The sequence below is a fragment of the Gopherus flavomarginatus genome, chromosome 5 (genome assembly GCF_025201925.1).
Source record: "Gopherus flavomarginatus isolate rGopFla2 chromosome 5, rGopFla2.mat.asm, whole genome shotgun sequence".
In the NCBI taxonomy this organism is placed as follows: domain Eukaryota; kingdom Metazoa; phylum Chordata; order Testudines; family Testudinidae; genus Gopherus; species Gopherus flavomarginatus.
This window is the reverse complement of record NC_066621.1, coordinates 47,373,332-47,397,544: the sequence shown is the minus strand read 5'-3', so window position 1 is coordinate 47,397,544 and position 24,213 is coordinate 47,373,332. Positions and strand designations below refer to the sequence as shown.

General features: G+C 44.3%; 2 protein-coding genes across 6 annotated transcripts in view; one reads left to right on the top strand and one right to left on the bottom strand.

Moving 5' to 3' along the window:
- Positions 1–15,260, bottom strand: part of TSPAN4 (tetraspanin 4) — a 689,771-nt gene extending 674,511 nt beyond the window's left edge. For 2 of the 4 annotated variants that reach the window (XM_050952935.1, XM_050952940.1), the window contains exon 1: positions 12,670–12,763. The gene's annotated coding sequence lies outside the window, so the exon portion shown is untranslated. Of the gene's footprint in view, positions 1–12,669; positions 12,764–15,056 lie in introns of those variants that run through there. The other 2 variants (XM_050952934.1, XM_050952936.1) reach the window with 2 other exon arrangements.
- Positions 15,261–15,272: 12 nt separating this feature from the next.
- POLR2L (RNA polymerase II, I and III subunit L) lies at positions 15,273–21,142 on the top strand. Of its 2 annotated transcripts, none has more exons than XM_050952982.1 (3): positions 15,273–15,441; positions 16,933–17,040; positions 20,712–21,142. In XM_050952982.1, the coding sequence occupies exons 2-3, from the start codon at positions 16,946–16,948 to the stop codon at positions 20,818–20,820; spliced, it is 204 nt and encodes a 67-aa protein (XP_050808939.1). In that variant the 5' UTR covers positions 15,273–15,441; positions 16,933–16,945; the 3' UTR covers positions 20,821–21,142. The 2 variants fall into 2 exon arrangements, with proteins under 2 accessions (XP_050808939.1, XP_050808940.1); XM_050952983.1 differs by lacking the exon at positions 15,273–15,441 and adding an exon at positions 15,702–15,722.
- Positions 21,143–24,213: the final 3,071 nt, after the last annotated feature.

Here is a 24,213-nt window from a genome sequence, read left to right as displayed (position 1 = left end):
GGGCAAATCACCTGGCTGCTGATTACATGAAGCCAGACACTGGGGCGATTAGAAGAGCACCGCAGGGTGCGCTGTGCATCATAAAAGCTTTGAAAACCAGTTTCATGACTGGCCAGGTTACGGTGTGACAGTTCTGTTTGTTTCTCCTTGATGAAAATCACCACCTTGGTTCACTCTACTTCCCTGTAAGCCAACCGCCCTCTCCCCTTCAATCACCACTTGCAGAAGCAATAAAGTCATTATTGTTTTAAAATCATGCATTCTTTATCAATTCATCACATGAATAGGGGGATAACTGCCAAGGTAGCCCGGGAGGGGTGAGGGAGGAGGGAAGCACCAGGTGGGGTGGTGGATGAGGGAAGGAGGGAAAGACAAGGCAACACTTCACTTCAAAACTTATTGAATGCGATCCTTCTGTTGCTTGGGCAGTCCTCTCGGGTGGAGTGGTGGGTGCCCAGAAACATCCCCTCTCCACCCCACGTTCTTGGGTGTCTGGATGAGGAGGCTAAGGAATTTAGGAAGGAGGGCAGGCAGTTACACAGGGGCAGCAGCGGCGGTCTGTGCTCCTGCTGCCTTTCCTGCCTCCGGAGCATATCAGTTTGATCCCACAGCGGCCTCGGCATTTTTTCCTGCCTCCTCTCATCGCGATGCCACCACCTCTCTTCTTGTTCGTCCCTCATGTCCTCGCATTCATTTTCTGCTGTCCTGGACTCTGATATTGTTTGCCTCCACACATTCTGCTGAGCTCTTTCATTGCAGGGGGACTGCAAGAGCTCAGAGAACATTTCATCGCAAGTGCATTTTTTTCACCTTCTTATCTGCTCTAGCCTCTGGGATGGAGATAATAGGAGGGAGCGTTCAAACATTTGCAGCTGCGAGAGGAAAAAAAGGGAGAGTAGTATTTAAAAAGACACATTTTAGAGAACAATGGGTGGACAGTGAACCAAGCTGTTAACATTACATAGCACATGTGCTTTCACTACAAGGTCGCATTTTGCCTCTTATATTGAGGGCCTGCCAGTTTGGTGTGAGTGATCACACACGCAGGGCCAGGCAACAGAATTCAGCTTGCAAGCCGCCATGGTAAGCCATAGCCTTTCAGCTTCTTCCACCTTCATAACATATGGGAATGGTTTCAAACATCAGCACCCTCCTTTCCCATACCAAGCACCTGTTTGGTTGGCATTTAAAAGGAGGGGCTGTACTGGCCGTGAATGCATCCCAAGTCTTCAGGGCAAATTAATCATTAAACACGCTTGCTTTTAAACCATGCATTACATTTACAAAGGTACACTCACCAGAGGCGCCTTCTCCAGCTTCATGGTCCATGAGCCCACCTTGGGAGGGTATTGGCTCCAGGGTGATAAACAGTTCCCAGCTGTTGGGGAGAATGTTTTCTCCACCTGCGTGCTGTATGCTATCCTCATCCTCTTCCACCTCCTCATCTTCCTCGTCCCCAAAATCCTCATCCCTGTTGCATGAGACTCCTCCCTTGCAGGTGTCCACGGACAGGGGTGGGGTAGTGGTAGGGGCCACCCCTAGAATTGCATGCAGCTCATCATAGAAGCAGCATGTCTGGGGCTCTGACCTGGAGCGGCCATTTGCTTCTTTGATTGGCTTACCTGAGCTCTTTCATTTTCACGCAGCACTGCTGCTGGTGCCTGTTGTAGCCTCTGTCCATCATTCACTTGGAGATTTTTTCAAATATTTTGACATTATGTCTTTTGGAATGGAGTTCTGATACCACGGATTCGTCTCCCCAAACAGCGATCAGATCCAGTACCTCCTGTTCAGTCCATGCTGGAGTTCTTTTGCGATTCTGGGACTGCATGGTCACCTGTGCTGATGAGCTTGCCACAGTGGCCAAACAAGAAATGAAATTCAAAAGTTCCCGGAACTTTGGTTGTGTACCTGGCTAGTGCATCTGAGTTGAAAGTGCTGTCCAGAGCAGTCACAATGGAGCACTCTGGGATAGCTCCTGGAGGCCAATACCGTCTAATTGCGTCCACACTACCCCAACTTCAACCCGGCAATGCCGATTTCAGCGCTAATCCCCTCGTTGGAGAGGATTACAGAAATCAATTTTAAGAGCCATATAAGTTGACAAAAAAGGCTTTGTCTTGTGGCTGGATGCAGGGTTAAATCGATCTAACGCTGCTAAATTCGACCTAAACTCATGGCGCAGACCAGGGCTAAGACATGAAAGACGTTCAGGATTACTCACAATGCCAGGTATATCCTGGGTGGAGATAAAGAAAATACTCTCCAAAGAAATTTCAGTGGCTTTTCATATTTAATTTTGGAAGGGGCAGGTGAGAAGAAGGAGGGGATCTTGCCTCAGTTTTGGCTGGGCAGGAGTGGAAGGTAGCTAACAGATAAACATAAAATTTGATCAAGGTTGCCGTTTTACTCAGACCAAACATGAATGCAAAATACTCAGCCCCTGAGCATAGCTGGCTACCAACTATCAGTCTACTGTTCTGAAAGGGGTTATCCATCTTTACAGACAATGTGCTGATTGGGGCATATGATCAAAGGCTCTCTTTTATTATTCCTACTTACCACAGGCAAGTGTATCTGCAGCAGCATATCAGATCAGATGGAGTAGAGCCTGCCCTTCAGTACAAACTCTTGAATAACTGTTCCCTGACGTGCTCGGGTGTATGATTTAATCACTCACCCTGGGAATGCAAGAGTTAGAACACGCCACAAATACCACACTACTACTTAGAATGTTTAAAGAGGTGACACACACTGACAGCCAGGAAATTCAAAGTTGACTCTCAGTCCTTAATTCACTCTACCAGGCAAGAGTTCCTTTAGAATTAATGATATGATACAACAGTTACCCAAGGTACTGTATATAACTCAGCAAGTTCCCTCCCCCTACTATATCACCACACACTTGCAAAAAAAAAAAAAAAGGGGGGGGGAAGGGGGCTGGCTTGTACCAGTGGGTGGAGCTGATCACGCTGTTGGAAAGCTCTGTGAAAGCTTCCCCTGAACAGCTCTGCCAATGCATCTCAATCCCTAATGCAACATCCCCTGAGGCCCCAAATGCATCTCACCAGTAAGCTGTCAAATTTCCTCCCTGTACTATTACAGTTCTGGGGCCTCCCCGCTCCTACCACACCCGACCCCCCTCACAGCATCTCATATCATGACCTGCAGCCCCTTGTTACACCAGTGCAAAATCCTAGTAGTGGCACTTTGAAAGGGGCGGAAGGAGAGAAACACTCACTAGAAACCAAATCAGCTTCGGAATCCATATTTATAAAGGTGTGGGAAGGATTAAATAGCCTTTTTTCTCTCTTTACCCATTCGAACATAACAGTTCCTGGCCATCATTTAAGTAAGTGCAATAAAAACCCTTTTGCAGAGTAGTTACTGTGCATGTGCAGCCACCACTTGAATATCATAAAGTTCATTAAAAAAATTAATACAACGAGAGTGATTCAATGGACTATCCCTCTGCTAAATTTCAATTTAATATCCGCACTTTAAGTGCTGGACCCCTACAGTTACTGTTTCTGCAATGCAATAGCTTCAGCGCCTTTTGTGAGACCAAGCATGTCGCCTTAATGCATTCTTAAGGTGATAGAACCACCAAACTGAGCAGATTTATCACCCTAAGGGCACACAAAGTAACATGCTTAATCTGATGAGTGATGCCGAAGCAGCGCCTGTTAATATTTTATGAAACATTTGATTGTTTTTTAATTTAAAAAACAAAACAAAGCAGCAACTCAATAAACGGAACGTTCCTTATGGACGGAACAAACCTGGACGTGCAATGGCCCATTTCATCCGAGTGATATATTATCTCCTTTGTGTTTACACCTTTTTTCATGCCGATTGCTGGAATCCCACTTCACCACAAGACTTCAGGCTCTGCTTCCCGACAGGGATGGCTGCTTAAAAAGAGGATCATCTCTCATCAAGATGTGACAGGCCTCTCGCACACTGGCAGGGGAAGCTTCTGGCCTGAAGCTTCCATACAGCATCACAATCTGAGCACGGCATGGGAACATTTCACAAGGTGAATTTGCCTGCTGAGCTCCTTGCCCTACCAATGCTACTTCTTCCCTAGTTCCGGGAGCTTGAATCCAAATATTAGGATCCATGGGCCTCCTCCAACCCCAAATCCATGGATTCAGCCACAACTGACTCCTTCTTACAGTTGGAGTTCCCACTCCTAATGTTGCTATGCAGTCTTGCAAGGGGCAAGAAGACTCCTTCATAGAAGATATGCAGACAGGATAGCCTAACATCAGGCTTGAAATGCAATCACAAAAATCCTCTGGAACCACAAGATTCAATCCCATTAGGGACTCAGTAATTCACCATTCCAAGACACACATTCAGTATCACATATAGGGGGTCTCTCTCATAAGATCTTGAAAGAAATCAGCAAAGCTCTGATATTTTGTGCAATCATTAATGAGCTCAGAAAACCAGAGCACCTGTTTAAAAGAACCATGTTTTGCTGTAGTATCCTTAACCAAAATATTTCTCTCGCCTTAGTACTGTACGTACTGGTTATTAATGTGGCTAGGACCTTTCCACTCAGAAGATGGCCATGGTTCCATGGTACTGTATGAATGTTTCTGCTTCTATTAGATATGCTTCTGATTTCCAGGAACACGATCAAGCTCTTGGAGACCAATCCTACACATGCTTACTCATGCCTGGCAGAATCAAGACCACGAGTTGCTAATCACTTTTGGGTTCTTTGGAAGGAAAGGTGCTATCAAAATGTAACAAAGTAACCCCATGAAGGAGAATAATTATTATGACATCTGAGGACACTTGCAGGAAATGGCAGAGCTGATGGACAGCTGGAGCAGTCTTATTGACTAAAATGTTGCCATGGGATATTACTGAGTTTTTGGAGTTTTTTGTCTGTGGGTTTTTTACATGAAATAGTCACTTAGTTAGCGATATATTCATGTCATCAAGACTTTTCTTCGTAAGCCATGTCAATCACCTCACTGCACAAACAAGACTAAGACAGGCAAAAATTAGTTTTGCCTTGAAACAACCTTGCTGAAACCAAACATATCAGATCAATGCAGCACCGAACAGGTTAAACATCTGCACCTGGGGAAATTGAGGAGTGCGGGTGGGATCCTCATGGGGTTCTGTTTATGTCCTCTCCCATCTCACGTCTTCTGTGAGAAGTAACACAGACCATTGCAGGGAAAGGCAGATCTAGAATTACACACACACACACACACACACACACACACACCTCACTCACTCTACCTACGGCACTTTTTGCAAGCACCCTTTCACAATAGTTTCTGTGACAAAAACTTCTTTATGATGTCACTCATCCAATGGACAACTCCTGATTCTCAGTTATGCTAACGTCCCTTTATGACACTGTCAAAATAAAAAAGTCTTATTAAAATGAGTGTAAAGTACCCTCTGAGAATGCTCTCTGTGCAAAAGGTGTTCCCAGACAGAATAAAGCTGGCATAAGGGCTTATACTGGGGAGGGGCATGGGCAGAATATACTGCTCTATAGCTACTCTCTAATCCCAGGGCCAAGACCCATTGTGGGCCTGGGGAAGCAAGTCAAATTACAGCAGCCCTCAGGCAGCTCAGACTTACACCAGAGGCGACAACTTGCCACAGAACACAGCTTAATGCCAGTTTGGTTCCCATCCTCTGTTCCCGCCCAAAATCAGAACCCTTGTCTCCAAAGATTGACAAGAAATGCAGTAATTTTTGCTACTTTCCAAAGGGATCTTTTAAAACAGTTAGTATTAATTATTTGTATTGCAGTAGCACATAGAAGTCGCAGTCATAGACCAGGACCCCAATGTGCTAGGTGCTGTACTAACATGACCCAAAACAAACAAAAACAAAAAAAAAGACAGTCCCTGTCCCAAAGAGATTACAATCTAAAAATAAAATAAATCTTTACATGAACAATAGAACAAACTTTACATCCAGCACAATGTTTTACACAGCATTACAGTGAAATATATACATTTGGGATATGTTGGTGGGACTGTCACAGGTTTTATTTTCCTAAAACCTGGGGATTTTAACATCTGCTACTCAACATATATTTTTTATATAAAAAGGACGTTATGCCAATAATAGAAAGCAACTCTTGAATCCTTTCCATCGGTCGTCACTAATGAAGTTTATGTGTGCAAAATTGAGTTCATTCCGCCCCCATTAGGAGCAAATTACACTGGGAAAAAAATGCAATTAACAAGGTGTAGAATAAACAGCATGCCACCTGCCTTTAATAGCAGCCCCACTTCAAACAAGTCAAGGTCTCGGCACAGCTTTCAGAATTGGCAATGGATATTATACGTATTTATTCAGCAGCTGCTCTTCATTACAACAAATATTACAGGCTTACCAGATAAGGTCAACATATTTTTTAAAAATACACTAAGTATTAAACCCTGCTTTGAAGCTGCAAATGTTGCTTTTAATGAAATCAGCAGTATCAGGCTTTTCTGTATGACTGTGAAATCTGAAGTTATATTCCCTAGCTTATAGTCATATTTCCCCTCTTTCTACAGGTTCAGCAGCTTCTGAATTCGTTTCACTAAATCCAGGGGCCGGGACAGCTATTAAACAGTGCATGGGCTGTGGGGGGGAGGGGAGGCCTGATGGAGCTGTTAAACAATGCAATGCATCGAGAAGCCCAGCAGAGTAGACCATTCATTCCTTCTATCATCGTTCCTTCCTTTTGTTCTGACCTTCTGCCACCACTCCATTGTCAGATGCAGAAGATACATCAAGTGAGGGCAAAAAGGACAAGTTTCCCAGTCAGCCGTTGGTGTAAAGGGCATCCAGTCAAGCTTTCAGCTCTGACCTTTCCCCCTTATCCAGCAGAGGGTGGAGTGCTTAGGAGGAAAAAAAAAAACAACATTCTCATGTCTTATGTGGGGTGGGGGGAGAAATTAAGTGAAGGGGGGGAGGAGTTACTGTGCAGCAAGCCTTCTGGCCCCTTCCAAAGCAGTGCTGACTAGTTGCAGAAGTAGTCACATTCATCCCTGCTTGGACAGAATGTCAGTGAGTGAGAGGCACTACTGTGTGGTACACAAGGCCTAGTGGTAACCGAAGGTAAATCCTTTGTAGGCAGAGACTGGTCTACATTTCAAACTTGGGTCGACATAAGCCGCATTAAGTAAATCTAGTAACGTATGTGTCTGCACTACTAAGTCCCTTCCGCTGACCTAAGTGGCCTGTAAAGTCGACTTCTGTACTCCACCTCCGCGAGAGGCACAGCCCTTGATTCGACATCCGCAGGTCGACGTGGGGATAGTGTCAACAATGCATTGTGTAATTCGAACAAATTGGCCTCCAGGAGGTGTCCCACAGTGCTCCACTGTGACCACTCTGGAAAGCGCTTTCAACTCCACTGCACGTCAGCTGGGTACACAGGAAACTTTTGAATTTTCATTTCCTGTTTCATCAGTGTGGAGAACTCACCAGCACAGTTAAGCATGGAGACTCAAGGCCGCAAACATGCTCCAGCATGGAGCACACAGGTGGTGGTGGATCTTATTGCTGTGTGGGGAGAAGAATCTGTGTAGGCAGAGCTCCGATCCAGCAGAAGAAACATTGACATCCACAATTGCACGGAGGATGGGGGAGAAGGGCTACCCCAGGGACACACAGCAGTGCCGCATGAAAATAAAGGAGCTTTGGCAAGCATACCAGAAGACAAGGGAGGCAAACAGTCATTTTGGTTCTGCGCCACAGACATACCATTTTCATGAGGAGCTGCACGCAATTATTGGCCCCAGTATTACCCCAAAAAGCTCCATGGCTACCTCCCAGGAGCCCTGGGCAACCTCAATCAACAACGAGGAGGACATTGTCGATGAGGAGGAGAATGTGAGGCAGGCAAGCAGAGGATCCATTCTGCCCTACAGCCAAGAACTGTTTTTAATCCTAGAGCCCAACACTTCACAGGACCAGTTGGTGGTGGAGCATGATACCGGGGAAGGCACCTCTGGTGAGTACACATTTCCAATCAAACTGTAGAGGTTACATGCTATTATTTTTTATGTTTAATCTGACCAAAAAAAAGTAGGTGGAGTGAATATTGGTGGCCATTCCAGCTACACAGAGGGTGCTCTCCAAAAAAGACTATTTATGTGCATGGGGATCCTCCAGGGAGATCTCTAGGAAGCTTTCATGGAGGTACTCTGCAATCCTTTACAGAAGGTTTCTGGGAAGGGCTGCCTTATTTCGTCCACTAAAGTCCCTCTGCAGTCTATGCTGAACCTGCTGCCATCTTTGCTCAGTTCTACATCCTCCTCTCCCAAATGTCCTATGAGGCGAGGCAGAAAGTTCAGTGTCCCTTGCACTCAACACCAGGCAAGGGTACAAGCACCAGAAGGTGGCCATTCCCATATCTTTCATTGTTACTGCAGTGCACCTGTAAGCAAGCTTTCCTTGGTTTCTCCCCCTCACAGTGTTATCAGCCCTTTTACCCCAGGTTATCTTACTTTTCTTTGCTGTCTCAGTGTGTTTGTGTGCATAGTAAAACTTAACAGACTGAGGAGAAAAGGCTTGGTTGGTGGGAGTGGAGTTTAATAGGAGACAAAATGCAATGGAGGGGACAGTTTGGTAAGGAATAACACAGATAAGTGTCACATTACTCTGACTCATTGCTGAAATTGGCTTTCAAAGCCTCACAGAAACACAGAGCACCTCAATATGTTCTTCTTATTGCCTTAGTGTCTGGCTGCTCAAAATTGGCTGCCAGGCAATCTGCCTCAATCCCTCACCCCAGCAGAAACTTTTCTCTCTTTGTTTCACTGATATTATTAAGCATACAGCAGGCAGCAATAACAATGAGGATATTGCTTTCACTGAGGTCTAACCTAGTAAGCAGACAGCATCAGCAACCTTTTAAACATCCAAAGGCACATTCCACCACCATTATGCACTTGCTCAGCCTATGGTTGAACCAGTCCTTACTGCTGTCCAGGCTGCCGTGGTACGGCTTCATGAGCCACGGAAGCAAGAGGTAGGCTGGGTCTCCCAGGATCACAATTCGCATTTCAATATCACCAATGGTTATTTTGCAGTCTGGAAAGAAAATCTCTACTTGCAGCTTTCTGAACAGACCTGTGTTCCTAAAGATGTGCACGTCATGCACCTTTCCCGACCTTCCCATATTGATGTCAGTGAAATGGCCATTGTGATCCACCAGCGCTTACAACACCATTGAGAAGTACCCTTTTCAGTTTATTTAGTCTTTGGGAAGGTGGTCTATCAAGATAGGGATATGCCTTCCATCTATAGCCCTCCCGCCGTTAGTGAACCCCATCACGCCAAAACCATCCACTATGTCCTGCACGTTACCCAAAGTCACTACCCTTCTTAGCAGAAGTCTGTTAATGGCCCTGAAAACTTGGATCACAACAGATCTCACGGTAGATTTACTCACTCCAAACTGATGCACCACTGACCAGTAGCAGTCTGGGGTTGCAAGCTTCCACACAGCTATCGCCACTCACTTCTCCAGTGTCAGAGCAGCTCTCGTTTTAGTATAGCTGCCCTTCAGAGCTGGGGAAAGCTCTTTATACAATTCCTGAAAAGTGGCCTTACACATTCAGAAGTTCTGCAGCCACTGCTCGTCACCCCATAGCTGCACAAAGATGCCCTCCCATCAGTCAATGCTTGTTTCTCGGGCCCAGAAACTGCGCTGAACCATGTCAAGGTGATGCATGACTGCCACCAACAACTGCAAATTGCTCTGCTCTATGTCTTCCTGCTTGCGTGGCATCACATTGTTCTGTGCGACAGCTCATGCATCAGCTGTGTAAATACCGTGAGGTGTTTGTAATGATCACATCAGCAGTGTACAGCTGAGCAGGGTCCATGTTTATCGTGCTATGGCGTTCGCACAGGTAACCCAGGCTTACGAAAAAGGCTGGTTTGTTTGCTGTTAATTTCAAGGAGGGAGGGAGGGAGGGAGGTAAGTGCATCACGGGAGGTTAATACCATGTTTCCATAACCACCTGCACCAATGTTTTGGTCCCACAAGGGAACTGCAAGCCCAACCCAAAATTCTACTTGGCTATGTGCACTGTGAGACAACTACCCACAGTGCAGTGTTCCATGCATCAATGCAAGTCCTGCTAGTGAGGATGCACTCCGCCAACACAATGAACGTACCGTGGACACGTAAGATCAACTTGCTTAAATCGGAGGCTCGATGTCGACTTAACTTTGTAGTGTAGACACTTTGTAGGTGGGAGAGTGAAAGAAGAAACCAGCAATTCCTTTCTCCTCCACCCCCTGCCTGCAACCTCTGATCCCTAAAATTCACACACTTTTTTCTTCTAAGATTTTTCACTCTCCTTGATTCCTTTAAGAGTCAGTAGTGTGGCACTGATAGGATACCACCCGTGTTTAAGGCATCAGATTGACACTTCTGATGAACCAACTCTCCCTGAGATGGACTAAACACTTCAATAAAGATATTTCTTCTCTGAATGACCAAAGGAGAAAGCAGGAAGTGGACCTTCTGTTTCTAATTAGACAAAGTGCCAAATGTCCACAGATTTTTAAAAGGGTGCTGGTTTAAAATTTTACCTATCTACCAGAGGGCAAGTGTGAAAAATCAGGATGGGAATGGGGGGTGATAGGTGCCTATATAAGAAAAAGCCCCCCAAATCAGGACTGTCCCTATAAAATCAGGACATCTGGTCACCCTATACCTGCAAGAGAGTACAATCTCTCTCTATTACACAGACACCCTCCCTCCCTCCTCAGAGGATTATGAAAAGGAAGCCTTCAGATACATGCTTTAGTTCCTCAGCTTTACCAGCAGGCGGAGCAGGCATCTATCAAGCCACCATTCTGCAATACAAACTACAAAAGGAGAAGGTCACAGGAGATGCAGCCTTTCAACATGGCTAGATACAGAAAGTCACTTGCCCTCACACATTATGAAAACACTTTAGAGATGGTTCAGCCAGGCAGGTCACTTAATTGGCTGAATATTCTTAACCCTCTCACTTGAGAAGCAAAGGTGCCCCAGGGCAACAGAGTGGCTGCTAGAACAACAGACTACAGTATTCCACAGAAAGTGCTTTATGAAAAAGAGTAGGAAGGAGCATCTGCCTTGTATCAAACATGTATAATATAAGTATTCATCGCTATGAGTGTTTTATACCCTATGCCTAGCTGTACTTTGCAGGTCTACATCCATCCAAAGTCCTCAATATGTGTTCAACCCCTACAGTGTTCACACCAAGGTAAGTACAAGTAGCCTTCAAAAGCTATGCCAGCATCAAAGAGAATCTATATGCAGGGTCGGCGCTTCCATTTAGGCGACCTAGGCAGTCGCCTAGGGCGCCAGGATTTGGGAGGGCGGCATTTTGCCGACCTCGGCGGCAATTCGGCGGCGGGGGGTCCTTCCGTGCTCTGGGTCAGCAGCAGCAATTCTGCGGCGGGTCCTTCACTCACTCCGGGACCCGCCGCCAAAGTGCCCCAAAGACCATGAGCGCGGAAGGATTCCGCCCCCCCCCCCAGCAGAATTGCCGCCAACAACCGGGAGCGCGGAAGAACCCCCACCTAGGGGGCCAAAAACCCTGGTGCCGCTCCTGTCTATACGTACATAATGTCTAGCGCATTAATCAGAGAATGGGTTATACAGATGTCTGTAATTTCATAACAAAGTAGCACAAATGGCAAAGTTTGCTTTAAGAGATGCCCCTCCAAAAATGTGTTGGCGGTAGGGGAAAGGGTCTCGTGTCACATATCTTTACTCATCAGAGAGAAGCAATTTATTCAATCAAACAAAAATAAGAAACTAGTCCACAATCCGCCACCTGTTCCAATTCTATCTAGACGACCCTCTTATGCCCATTGTTGAGGAGCACTCTGATAGGGTCATTAGTTCTGAGCCATATGAAGCATTCTGCAACCTTTGATAACAGTTCAAAGACACAAAGATCAGGGGGCTGCCACTTACTTAAAGTGGTGGAAGGCTTGGGGAATGGTACAGTGTGAAAACTTCTTGGCATGTGAGATATAACTACACACTTCTAGGGGCACAGAGAACTCCAATACTTGCAAAAGGAGATATTTTACAAGTAAGACCCAATTTGATTTAGTGCCAAAGAGCATGGGTTAGTATTAGAACATATAAAATATTTAAGGGTAGAGGAGCTGGAAATCCCATGGGATGCAGCTATCCACTCAACCAAGTAGCAAGGAATCACCTTAACAAAAATGTGCCAAGATTTATAAATTACTGACTCTGCTTTTTAAACACACAAATCTTTTAAACAGCCCGTTGTGGCTTGGCAAGCAAATACGCTCAGAATAACAGGATACACAACGTGCAGCATAAAATGTTCTCAAACGTAGAAATCTCTACAGTTCACAGAACATAACAATCCTTAAGTTTCACAACATCAAAGGAGAACATAAAATCTATTAGATCATTAAGCCCATCACCCAGCCAGGGTAGGCTGTACACACAGTACAGATCAGATGTTAAAATTAATACCACGTCTAGAGCATAGTAATGTTTTCTTGATGAAGATGCAAATGAAGTAATGTCTGAGAATTTAAGTCCGAAAGTTGCTGTCAGGTTAAAATTCAATTTTGTCTTCCTTAAAATTAATAAACACATTTCCACAACTTAACAGTAAAGCCTTGACCTACCTGAAGAGTTACCACTCTGTCACAAACCACCAGCAAGAGCACTTGCCTTTCCCACTCTCACTTCCTACTTTCTGCTTGCAAATACAAACACTTCTCTTCGCAGTTCAGCGAGAGAATTTCTGTAGAGCCCCAGTTCTGAAAAGATATCAAGTCACAATCTTTAAGTTCACAAAAAAAAAAAAAATCAAAGGAGAAAAATAAATAATGAACACACACACAGTTCTCATTGGCCTCAGAATCTACGGCTCTCAGCAGTTCATCTGCTACCTATGCCAAGTCAATTCATTCTGTTCACAGCTAAAGATAATTATTGTTCCTGGAACTGCAAAAATCACAGTCGCTTCGCTGGTGCTTAGAATTGTTTATAAGTGGTTTTATAATCCCAAACCTCATTTGTTATAATGGAAGTATTTGCTCTTCTACAGTTCAAACTGGGTCTGGAGTTTCTGCGTATTGATTGGGTCAATAATCTATATTTTCAAAATAAGAGTCATGTAAGATGTATTAACATAAATTGTGCATTAAGACAATTATTTATATGCTAGACAGTAATGGCTCCACATTGTGCATTGTATCAAATCTCAGAAACTAAAGAAAATTACCATTTTAAATAAAAAAAATTAGCATAATGTTAATGTTGTAACAAGCAGACAGTAAGAATTGTCAAGAGTCAGACTTGATTCTCTACCTCACAATCGTCACCCCCCCCAAAAAAAACAACAAGATGTGCCCCTAATGCTGGCACATTTTAAGCACATATACTCTGCTACTAATACACTTCCTCACATTACTCATATCTTTAACTTAGTCTAATGAAATACCTCCAACAAACAAAACAAAACAAAACAATTTAAGACACATCTTTACACATTACCAAAAGTCTCTTAGTTTTTGGGGTACACAATGAGATCATTTGTCACCTTGTCTACACCAACCCCTCAACTCCTCCTCAGTGGGGCATGACCCTTTCTTTCCCTGCTCATCTCCCTAGATATTGCAGCAGCTTTTTAACAGTGCTAGATGGAGCTCTACTGCCTTAGCACAAAGGAAATGAGCCAAGACTGGTGTGTGCCAGTGTTAAATTGGAACATTTACTTTGGCCACACATTGTCTTTCAAATTTACATTAACAACATGAGCCACATTAACATCTGTCCCTTACAGGGCCATTTTCAAGTTTAATTTGGCTCTCATTTAGATTATGTAAAAATAAACTCTCTTACCAACATAAAATAATTAGAACACTCCCCATTTTGTTTTAATTTAAATGACAACAGTTGTTTTAAACCAGTAAACATCCCCCTGCTGCATAAGAAATTCATCACTAAGAACATGGAAGTGAAACTGACAATAAACAAGAGTAAAACAAACCACAGTGATTTTCTTCACACAAGCTGAGAGAAGTGTAAAAACTAAACAGAGTGCCAAAGAACTTGGATTTTTTAAATTATTTATTTTTTAAAACTTGTGTGTGCTATTAGTAACAGATAAACACATTTGCTTGCTACCAATAATTGATGTCTGTTTTAAATTGGCAGAGTATGTGACTTTATTTGTGCACATACCTCCACAATTGCTTGCAGGCAACCAGATTCAGGAACTTCACTTTTAATAGAAAAATTATTAAAATACAAAGCAGAATATCAGACTTCCCTTCCTGCAAATGTAGGGTGCCTTGGGGCACACCTCCACTGACCTTTGGAATGGTTACTTCAGCTTGAGAGATTTGTATTTGTACATAATAAGTTTTTTATGACATCAAGTATCAGATCTATCAAGTGTCACTCACTCGAATCAAAAGCACCATATTAGTAAAATACTAGACAGCATTGTGAAATCAGGTCGGATTAATTTCCAAGGACAGATTTTGTGTGGGTGTTTTTTAAGTCTCTCCCCATTAGGATAAGGGATTTTGCACTCTGTGGGTTTTTTTTGGTTCGTTTGCTTCTTTTTTAAATCTCAGCTGGTCATCACGGCTTCCAAGCAGCCTTGGGGGCATGTCCTTGCCAACTACTACAGAACCTTAGGGGCATTTCTTGCATTGCAAAAAAGGAATCTACAACTAGCAGAGCCCAAAACAGAAACACCCCGTGCCCTGCCCTACCTCACCCCGAAACAACAACAGGTGATGAATGCCCTGAACCAACCAAGAGAAGCCCCTCTTCAGCTCTACCTCTCCTCCCTGCTCCCCCCGCGAGCAGGCACAACTTGTTGGTGCTGAGCTGCAGCCACCAGTTGCACTTTCCACTCATGCACAAACCCAAGCACTAGCTGGGCTGGGAGATGGGAGGGGGAGAAATCTGACTTCTTTTACATCCCGTTATTAAAGCCCAAGCAACAAGTGTCTGCAGAGAGCGCATGGGAATCGTTAGGAGTGAAGAGAGATACCTGACACTGCACCGCCACCGCCTCCAGCCTCTGTGCTCCGCTGCTCCAGCTGCTGCTGGGCGCTCTACGCTTCGACAGCGCCAGCTGCCACTCAGCGCACGCGAATCGCGAACCCTCCCTGAACGACGCTATCTTGAGCCAACCGAGATGCCGTCGATTTGGGATGTACCATCCTGAAGCTGGGGGGGTTATCTCCCCACACAGACATGCGTTATGCCGTAGATCACTATTATCCCTGGTTGCATTGTGCCTTGTGTCTCGTCACCGACCCTCTCCCCCGCCAAATCAGGTATAGTGGTATCGCCGACAGCAGGGCAACTGCCGTTGGAGGAGCAGCAGCGGCGCGTGGGGTGAAGCTGCCGGAGGCGGTGCAGGCTCTGCTGAGGTAACTGGACCCACTAACTCGGGGAGGGCACCAACTTCCTCTGCCTGGTCCCCGGGCCGCGGAGCGGGCCCCGCCGTCACCACCCTCTTCCCAGGAGCGATTCCCCCGCCCGGAGCAACCACCTGGGACCGGCCCGCGCCTCTTCCCTGCAGACACCCTCCGGGGTCTCCCCCGGCTTCGCGCGCGCGCTTGGTACGGTGCTTGGCCAGGGAGCCCCGAGTGTCCCCTCCCCCTATTCCGCCGGCAACGAGCGCTCCCGGGCCGGCGCATCCATGTGGGGGGTGGGTGTAAGGCGGGGCCCTGTCCCGTGCGCGGCCCCGGGGAGGGGGAGTGTTAGGAAGCGGCCCGCGGTCCCGCGTCAGGGCCTGGAACCAGGCGCCGCGGCCCAGGTCCCCACCGTGAACCCTCTTGTTTCTCCTGTAAACAAACCAGCCGGGAGCCGCAGCCTGCAGCCCTGGTTCTAGCACCGCTGTAGCGCGGAGCTCCTGTTCCATGGCACTGGATCCACTCAGATGCCGCCCCCCCCCCTTTTTTAATTATTGCTAATCCAAGGTATGTCTCGCAGGGCAGCGCCTAGAGCGCAGACGCCATATACCATCGGTGTAAGCGGCTTAAACGAGTGAGGCTGTGTCTACGCTGCCATTTTCAGGGCAAAAACTAGTCGTTCATTGGTCTGAAAAAACACCCTCCTGAGTGACAAAAGTTTTAGCACTGAAAAGCACCAGTATAGACAGTGCGCCTGGCGATAAAGCTACCACCGCTGCTAGGAGTGGGGGGTTTTATTGCTGGGAGAGCTCTTGCCCAGCAATAAAGCATTGTCTACACTGCCCATGTCACAGCACCGCCATGGCCCCATGGTAACATGGGTAGTGCAGACATCCCCTATACTGCCCATGTCACAACATTGCCTTGGCTGTGCTGTAATGGGGGCAGTGTAGATATACTCTAAAGGGCCCTACACAGGTTCTTTAGGTACCTCAGAGTGCCTCCTACATGGCTCTTTTTAGTAAATTTACCATCCCGCTCCCGGAGCCTTTCCACTCCCGCAATAGGGAAAGGCTCCAGCAGTGGGGAAGCTGCTGGGGCCATTCACTGCACTGTGTACATACCACATGGAGGATGGAAATGCAGCCTGCCTTTCACGGCAGTGTGGAGGTAGGTGTGTAATGCCTGTACTCTGCACACTGTGGTAAGTGCAGACCTACCCTCGGGATTGTGTTAAAACTGCATGTGGGCTGAAACTTGGCATACAGCTGCTCTATAATAATAATAGGTTAATCAATCCAGTAGTAACATTAAAATAAACAAAAGGAGAATGTTTATACTTGAGTGGTGGAGCTGACTCTTCCAGCTGTGGTGCAGTTCTGGAGTTCCCACCTCCCTTTTGTCCTATGTGAAAAACTTCCATGGTGATATTTTATAGATGCATCAAATGCATTCTGACATGTATTCCCAAGTGGTAAACAGGTTATTTGGTTAATGTTTTGACAGTTACTGCAAGAAAATGATTATCCCAGTCAGATGCTTCACCTGCGGCAAAATAGTTGGAAATAAGTGGGAGGCATATCTTGGCCTTCTGCAAGCAGAGTACACAGAAGGGTAAGTATTTCTTTATGTTCCTTGGCCCTAATCTTGCAAAGACTTAGCCAGACATGGTCTATGCTACAGAGATAGATTGACATAAGGCATCTTACGTTGACTTATATTAAAATAGTGCTCCTGCTGATGTAAATTGCCGACTACATTGACTTAATAACACCACCTTCACAAGAGATGTGGAGCGTAGGTTGATGTAGCTAGGGTGGTGCAATGTCCGTGTAGACACTGGAGACCCGGCCCCATTGCTAACAGTCAGCCACGAGGTTCACAGCTCTTCCCCCCCCCCCTGCCCTGCACTGTCAGCAGGGCATTGGGCTCAAGGGGAGCTGGAGAGAAAATGTGAAACAGCAGCCGTGAAACTGACAAGAATGTCAATTCACTTCTGGCAAGCTCCTGCTGTAAAATTGATCCCTACCCTGGGCACACAGTGCCATTGGCTCTAGCTGTCAGTGCTCCACAATGCCCCACTGCAGTTGGAGCAAGCGCTCCTGGTGAAGATGTACACCACTGGCAGAAGGAGGGTTGCATGGACACTAACAGCCGATTTAATTGCTGCGGTGGCTGTAGATTGACCTTATTTTGTAGCATAGACAGGCCTTCAGTATTCATCTATTGACTTCATTGGGGTAGTGCCTAAAGTATGTGTGTAAATATTCACAGGCCCTATTTTGCCACTTGACTGCTTTCCCTGCTTGTTAAGTTTCCTGCAGGGTTATAAGAGTTTTCACCAGCCCTCCTACATCTTGTCTGTAAAATGAACGAGGGCACCCACCACTTGATTTTTCAGGTATACTTGGCACTCACATCTCTTATTGAAGTCAATAAGTGTTCAGCAACTTAAAAAAACTACCCTTTCTGTCCAGTGCTTTTTCTAATAGCTGAAGGGGGAGCTATAATGGAGACTTCACCACAAAGCCACACCACTGTTCCTTCAACCATACAGGCAGAAAAAAGCTGTTATGTCACCTAGTGAATCCTTCTGCCACCTAGCCAAAGGGATGATCAGAGGCTTGAGTAAAGACCCAACAATCTCAGGCTATGACTACACTACAGCTTATGTTGGCATAACTTACATCACTCAGGGTGTGAATACACCATCCCGAGTGACATAATTTATACCAATATCAGCATTGGTGTGGGCGGCCCTATGTCAGCGGGAGAGCTTCTCCTGCCAACGAGCTACTGCCGTTCACAGGGACAGGAGTAGTTAAGCCAGTGAAAGAGCTCTCTATCACTGGCGTAGAGCAGCTACATTTACAGCCACTAGCACCTCTGTATACTTTGTGTAGCAGTGCCCTTAGATGAATACTGTATGGGGGAGAAAAAACTGAATTCATCTTTGCTAGCAGTTTGTTACATCAGGACTGCAACTGGAAAATACATGAAAGAGGAGGAGATAAGTGGAGGCCAAGATTGTCAAAAGTAACTAGTAATTTTGAGTATCTACCCACTTGAGCTGTGTGCTGAAGTATGTAATTTCTGAAAGTCAAGCCCTTTTTAAGGTGTCTCAAGTTGGACACCCAAATTTGCTAGTCATCTTTGAGAGCTGACTGAGGGTTTTTTGGGAGTATGTTCTATTCTTCAGATGAAATGATTAATCACATAATTCTTGCTCAATATTTGGTTGATAACCATAACGCTACTCCACATTTAACACAGTCTACTTGGAGCTGCCCAAGAACTAAAATTATCCTGTAACTTGAAGGAGACTTCTCTCAAGTCACACTATAAATCTCAATTATGTACCAGACAGATCCTAAGTGTCTGCTTGAACATTAGGAAGCATAACACTCTGCACTGAAAATAATCTTTCCTTTCGTAAGTCATTTAAAAGTAAATCACATAACAGTTGGTAAAAAAATTACAAATGATTTATGTACAATTGGCAGATCAGAAAAAATAATTCATTATGCATTTGACAATTCATTATGTATTACTACTTCCAGTGTTTATTCTGCATAGTCTGTTTCCCATTAAGACAATTTCTAACAAATCTAGCTTTCAATGAAGTTTGGGGCTTAAGACTCCCAGCTTTACCAGAGAGACTACGAAGCTGAGATTAGTTTAAAAAAAAAAAAAAAACCTAAAATCTTCCCTTGACTAGCCTTTAAACACATGGGGATTCCTAATCCACCCCTTTAGCCTCTTCAGAGCTTCTTGCCAAGGTTGTAGAAAAGACTTATCTCACAACTGAGATTTTATTTCTCATTTGTCAGTTGTGTTCGATGAATGTGCCAGGCATTACTTTTCCTAAATCCCATTGCTATCCTGGAGTGCATACTTGCAAGTACCCTTCCAGAAAGATGACACCAATGGATGTTGTTGAGCTCAGATACTACAGGTCCAGGAAAGAAATTATGGCAATTTGTGTTACAGTAGCAAAGAATCCTGTGGCACCTTATAGACTAACAGACATTTTGGAGCATGAGCTTTCGTGGGTGAATACCCACTTCCTCAGATGCATGTGTTACAGTGTTAATTATAGCCTATAGTAACAATACAGAGCAGGCTTCTAAGAATTTTTTTTATAATTTTTTATAATGCTCATTTTAATAGCTATTTATCATGGCTCTTTTCAGTGGTAGCTTACTAATTACCATTCAGTTCCAAGATAGTGTATTTGTTTTTTCAGTCTTTAATTTAAGTAACTCTACTTAAAGGAATGTCAAAGCCATCATGAACTATTTGTATGTGGCAGAAATGTATGTTTGAGACTTGATAGGATTGTTTTGACATATTGTGGACCTGGTTCTGATCTCACTAGTGTAAATCTGGAGCAATTCAACTTTGTGGAGGTACACCATTGTAATATCAGAAGAAGGGCTTCTGGCTCTAGAACTTGGGCTACGACTACACTAGCCGGGTTCCTAGTTAGTATAGATGTGACCAAACTATATCCAAGTAACTGGCTTAAAATCCCAGACAGTTTAAGGCTTTTATCACAGTAGTGGGGATGCTGTTATAGTACAAGTTTCTAAACAGCATCCCTGTTAACCAGGGTAATGTTTCTGGTCATCCAGATTTTTAAACCAGAATAGGTCACCCTCTATGCTACCAATTGCAACAATAGTGAAACCAAGTCCCCTTACTCAGTTATAATACTGTAAGCATGGGCTTATTTAAAAGTCATGTTCACAACCATGAAGTCTAAAAAGATGTTTCCTAGCTGGAAAAACTTGCATTCAGCAGACTGGTCATGGGTTGAGTTTGACATTGTCTTTCATAGTGGAGAGAATCCTTCTGAACTAGACATAGAGCGTTTGGATTTCCAAAAGCAGTTAATTGTGTCCCCATGGGAATTAGGCAGTCCGATTTACCACCTGTAAGAACAGGGTGGAAATATCAATGTCACTTTGACTCTGTGTTTAACTTCAGTTCCACAGAGAGGGTTGGACCCCCTTCTTTAATTAGTCTGACAGGAAGAGCAGGCTTCAGCTATGTATCCTGCTCAGCAACAACACTGGGAAAGAATATTAACATAAATAAGATCCCTGTCCAGGACTGAGCAGGACCTCTTAAAAGCTGCTAACTACCCTGTGTTTCTAGTGTCACTCTAGTTTAAAGTATGTTGTCACTCTTAAATTTAAAGTTTTAAGTATGTCGCTTAGGGCCACTTTCAATGCTACTATTCTAAGGAATGCTTTTTCACTGTGTCATTTGTTCATTGTCAGGGATGCCCTGGACGCCCTAGGATTGAAGAGATACTGTTGCCGTCGCATGCTGCTAGCCCACGTGGATCTGATTGAGAAGCTCTTGAATTATGCCCCTCTGGAGAAATAAGCAGTGGGTGGATGGTTTCATACTGCAGCCATATGGACCAAAAAGCAACACTAGCAAGCCTCCAACTGGACTGTTTAGGAATTAGAGAGATGCAAGCCATTCATACACCAGCCACTGAAGGATTTCACTTTCCAGCCACTAATCTCTTCCAAGGAAGCATTTGAAAGATGAAATCCACTTACAGTCCAGCATTGGAGTTTAATTAAAGTATGGATGGATGGAAGCATGCCTGACAGTCAAGTAGGCAGTTTCCCTTTCCTTCAGTCCTTTTAAGAAATTTTCACCCAGTAACAGTATTTAATAAAAATTTTTATGAAATGTAGCCAAGTTGTTTAGTGATTATTACAGAATTGTATTTAGTTATTCCCTTTCCCCAATCCAATTTCAGTTTCTGGATTAGGCTTTTAGTGTCCACTAAACTTGAAATTCCTTATTCCTTGTGTTAAAGTTAAAACACCACTCAATGCTGAGATGAAATTATAATAATAATTGGAGATATCCTATCTCCTAGAACTGGAAGGGACCTTGACAGGTCATCGAGTCCAGCCCCCTGCCTTCGCTAGGAGGACCAAGTACTGATTTTTTGCCCCAGATCCCTAAGTAGCCCTCTCAAGGATTGAGCTCACAACCCTGGGGTTTAGCAGGCCAATGCTCAAACCACTGAGCTAAATTGTTCCTTTTCTGAGCAGTTGTCTACACTAGTGTACAGTGAAGAGGCTGGGTCTGAAGTTCTGAGTTCCAACAGAGTAAGGAAAATAAGTGCTGTGTAAGAAGAGGTCATTTTGTAAGAGCAGACATTCCTCTTCACTGTCAGTGATAGTAGGGGGTATTTCCTACCCCTGTGAAGGAGGCAGATGGCCTTCCCTAGAATTAAGTTTAGGAGCACCTATGCTTCAGTTAGTTTAGAACATTGACTGTGGAAAAGCAAAGGGAGCAACGATTATAGCCCTGATCCTGCACACACTTAACAGGCTTAACTTGTGAGTTGTCCCTTTAAAGCCAATTAACAATTTAAGTGAAGAATGCATATTAGTATTGGCAGGACAGAGGTCTATGGCCTTGATCCTGCAAGGTGCTGAGCACCCTCCACCTGATTCAGCAAAGCAGGTAGTCAGGTGCTCAACTTAAGAATACATGAGCAGTCCTATTGAAGTCAGTGGGCCAATTCACATCTTAATGTAACGTATGTACTTAACTGCTTTCCTGAATCAGGGCCAGAATGCTCAGCTTGCAGGACTGAACACTGGGTCCTCAGCAGTAACTCACATAAATCTTGGCTGTTACCTCTTTAAGAAAGAGTGAGTGTTAGGTAAGTCTTTCCACCACAAGTCTGGAGGATAGTCACCCCTTAACCTTGGGATGCTGTCAGAGGAGACATCAATTTAGTATCATAGCTAAAGGAAGAACTATACTTCTTACTGCACCCTTCTCAACGTGGCACCTGTATCTCTACTGACTGAAAGACTTAGTTTCCTCATACAATTTCCCCCCCTCACCACCCACAAAGAATAAGAGGCACAGGTCCTGCATTGTGTGCATGCCCAGAACTCTCCCCTTGAGAATGCAGCTTCAGCCTATATGCAAATGGCAAGACACAATTCATAGCCACACCAGCTTGCTAGAAGATAAACTGGAGAAGATAATACAATAATTCTCTAACTTGGAGCCCATATTCCTTGGCAACATTTGCTTTCTTGGCACATACAGCTCAGCTGCTGAGTAAAAAGTAACTGGATTTTTTTCCCCATAAAGAAACTGCAAAGTTGGGTTAAACAAAATCTGGTTTCTAGATGAGTGCTGTTTAATAACTAGGGCTATTACTGGGCACAATTGCCTCAATACAATGGTCCAGTTTTGCCACAATATCTTTCATTGGGCATTAACAATTCTCTATAAAAGAGATAAATGCATTTGACGAAGTGGGTATTCACCCATGAAAGCTCATGCGCCAATACGTCTGTTAGTCTGTAAGGTACCACAGGACTCTTTGCTGCTTTTACAGATCCAGACTAACACGGCTACCCCTCTGATACTATAAAAGATAAGTTACCACGGTTCTAGCAATATTGATCAGTCCCAGGAATCTTTATAGTTTAAACTTCCTTTTTAGTTTATTACTGACAGTTTTCCCAAATGAAAAACTGCTTAATGTGGACTGTTGTATTTTAAAACACATGCTTTATCCTAATGCAAAGGGCATTAAGTGATTAGTTTTGGCATTTGTGTTTCACAACCGGATAGCTTATGTTCTGCACATCTGCCATATTATCTAGGAAAATACATTAAAAACATTCTGTTTAAGGCTTCATGGTTAAAGGGACACGGTTGTGTACATTAGATACCTTTTCAAAAGTAGACTCTTCCATTGGAGAACAATCCTGCACACTAGTGTGCAGGGGCTGGATTAAATGAGCTAATGGATTTATTTCAGGTAATTCCTGTGATATTTAGCAAGTGTCCTGTTTTTACATGCTTTTTAGAGAAGTCCTCTTGGGGACACAAGTCTGTTTTCTTTGAGAACAGATGCAACACAATGTAGTGTGATAATAGAGGCAGTAGCTCTAGAGCTCTGTTTGTGTAGGTCGTACAATGGAAGTAGTGATTCATTTCTTAAAACCACAGATCTAGTTCAAAAGATGTGGAGGGGGGCTCAACAGACATGCTTCTCTTGGGCTCCCATTGTGTTTGTGCTTAAATCTTGGACTTTCCTACCTTATGACTCCAAACTGAGTCTCTTCCAGTCAAAGACTGGACCTTTTGCTTAAAAAAAAAAAAAAAGTGGGAATGGTAAGTCACAGTAAACAAGCACTGGGGAAAAAAAATAATACAGCACCTCAGACAACCTGTCCGCACCATAATCCTAGCTAAGATCCTGGATCTGCCAAACATCCTGAGATTTGATATCAGCACAGAAAATGATCTGTCATGAGTACATTGTCCACACAAATGGATGATGTACTGGAACTCTGGAGCTTTAGGAATAAAGAAGGTGGAAGGTGCTGAGCAGGAATGAGCAAAAAAAAAAAATCCACTAGAAGATGCAACAGGGGCACATGAAGTACTTAGCTTCAAAATTGAAGTCTTAGCTCAATCTCTTAACCCATACTTTGCTAAATTTGGGACTTCAGATAAGGAAGAATCTGTATTTAGTTAGCTAATTACAAAACCTAGAGGCTGATCTCATCGGTATGAAGAAACTAGCATAGAGTCCTTACAAAATACGACTAAAGCCATAAGCAGTAAGGAAACAGAGTTCTCCAACTTTCTTCTGATACTGTTCTTAATACAGTCTGTGGCCTGAGAGCCATCTATAGTGTTTTCCCAGCTACTCAGACAAAAAGACATGCTTTTATCCCTCTGAAGCAAAGCTTTTCAGGAAGAAAATTTAAGGTT

Excerpts from the sequence above, each read along its gene's own strand:
- POLR2L (XM_050952982.1), top strand. The coding sequence starts at position 16,946 with ATGATTATCCCAGTCAGATGCTTCACCTGCGGCAAAATAGTTGGAAAT. Across the intron at positions 17,041-20,711 it reads CAAGCAGAGTACACAGAAGG|GGATGCCCTGGACGCCCTAG; the intron begins GTAAGTATTTCT and ends GTTCATTGTCAG.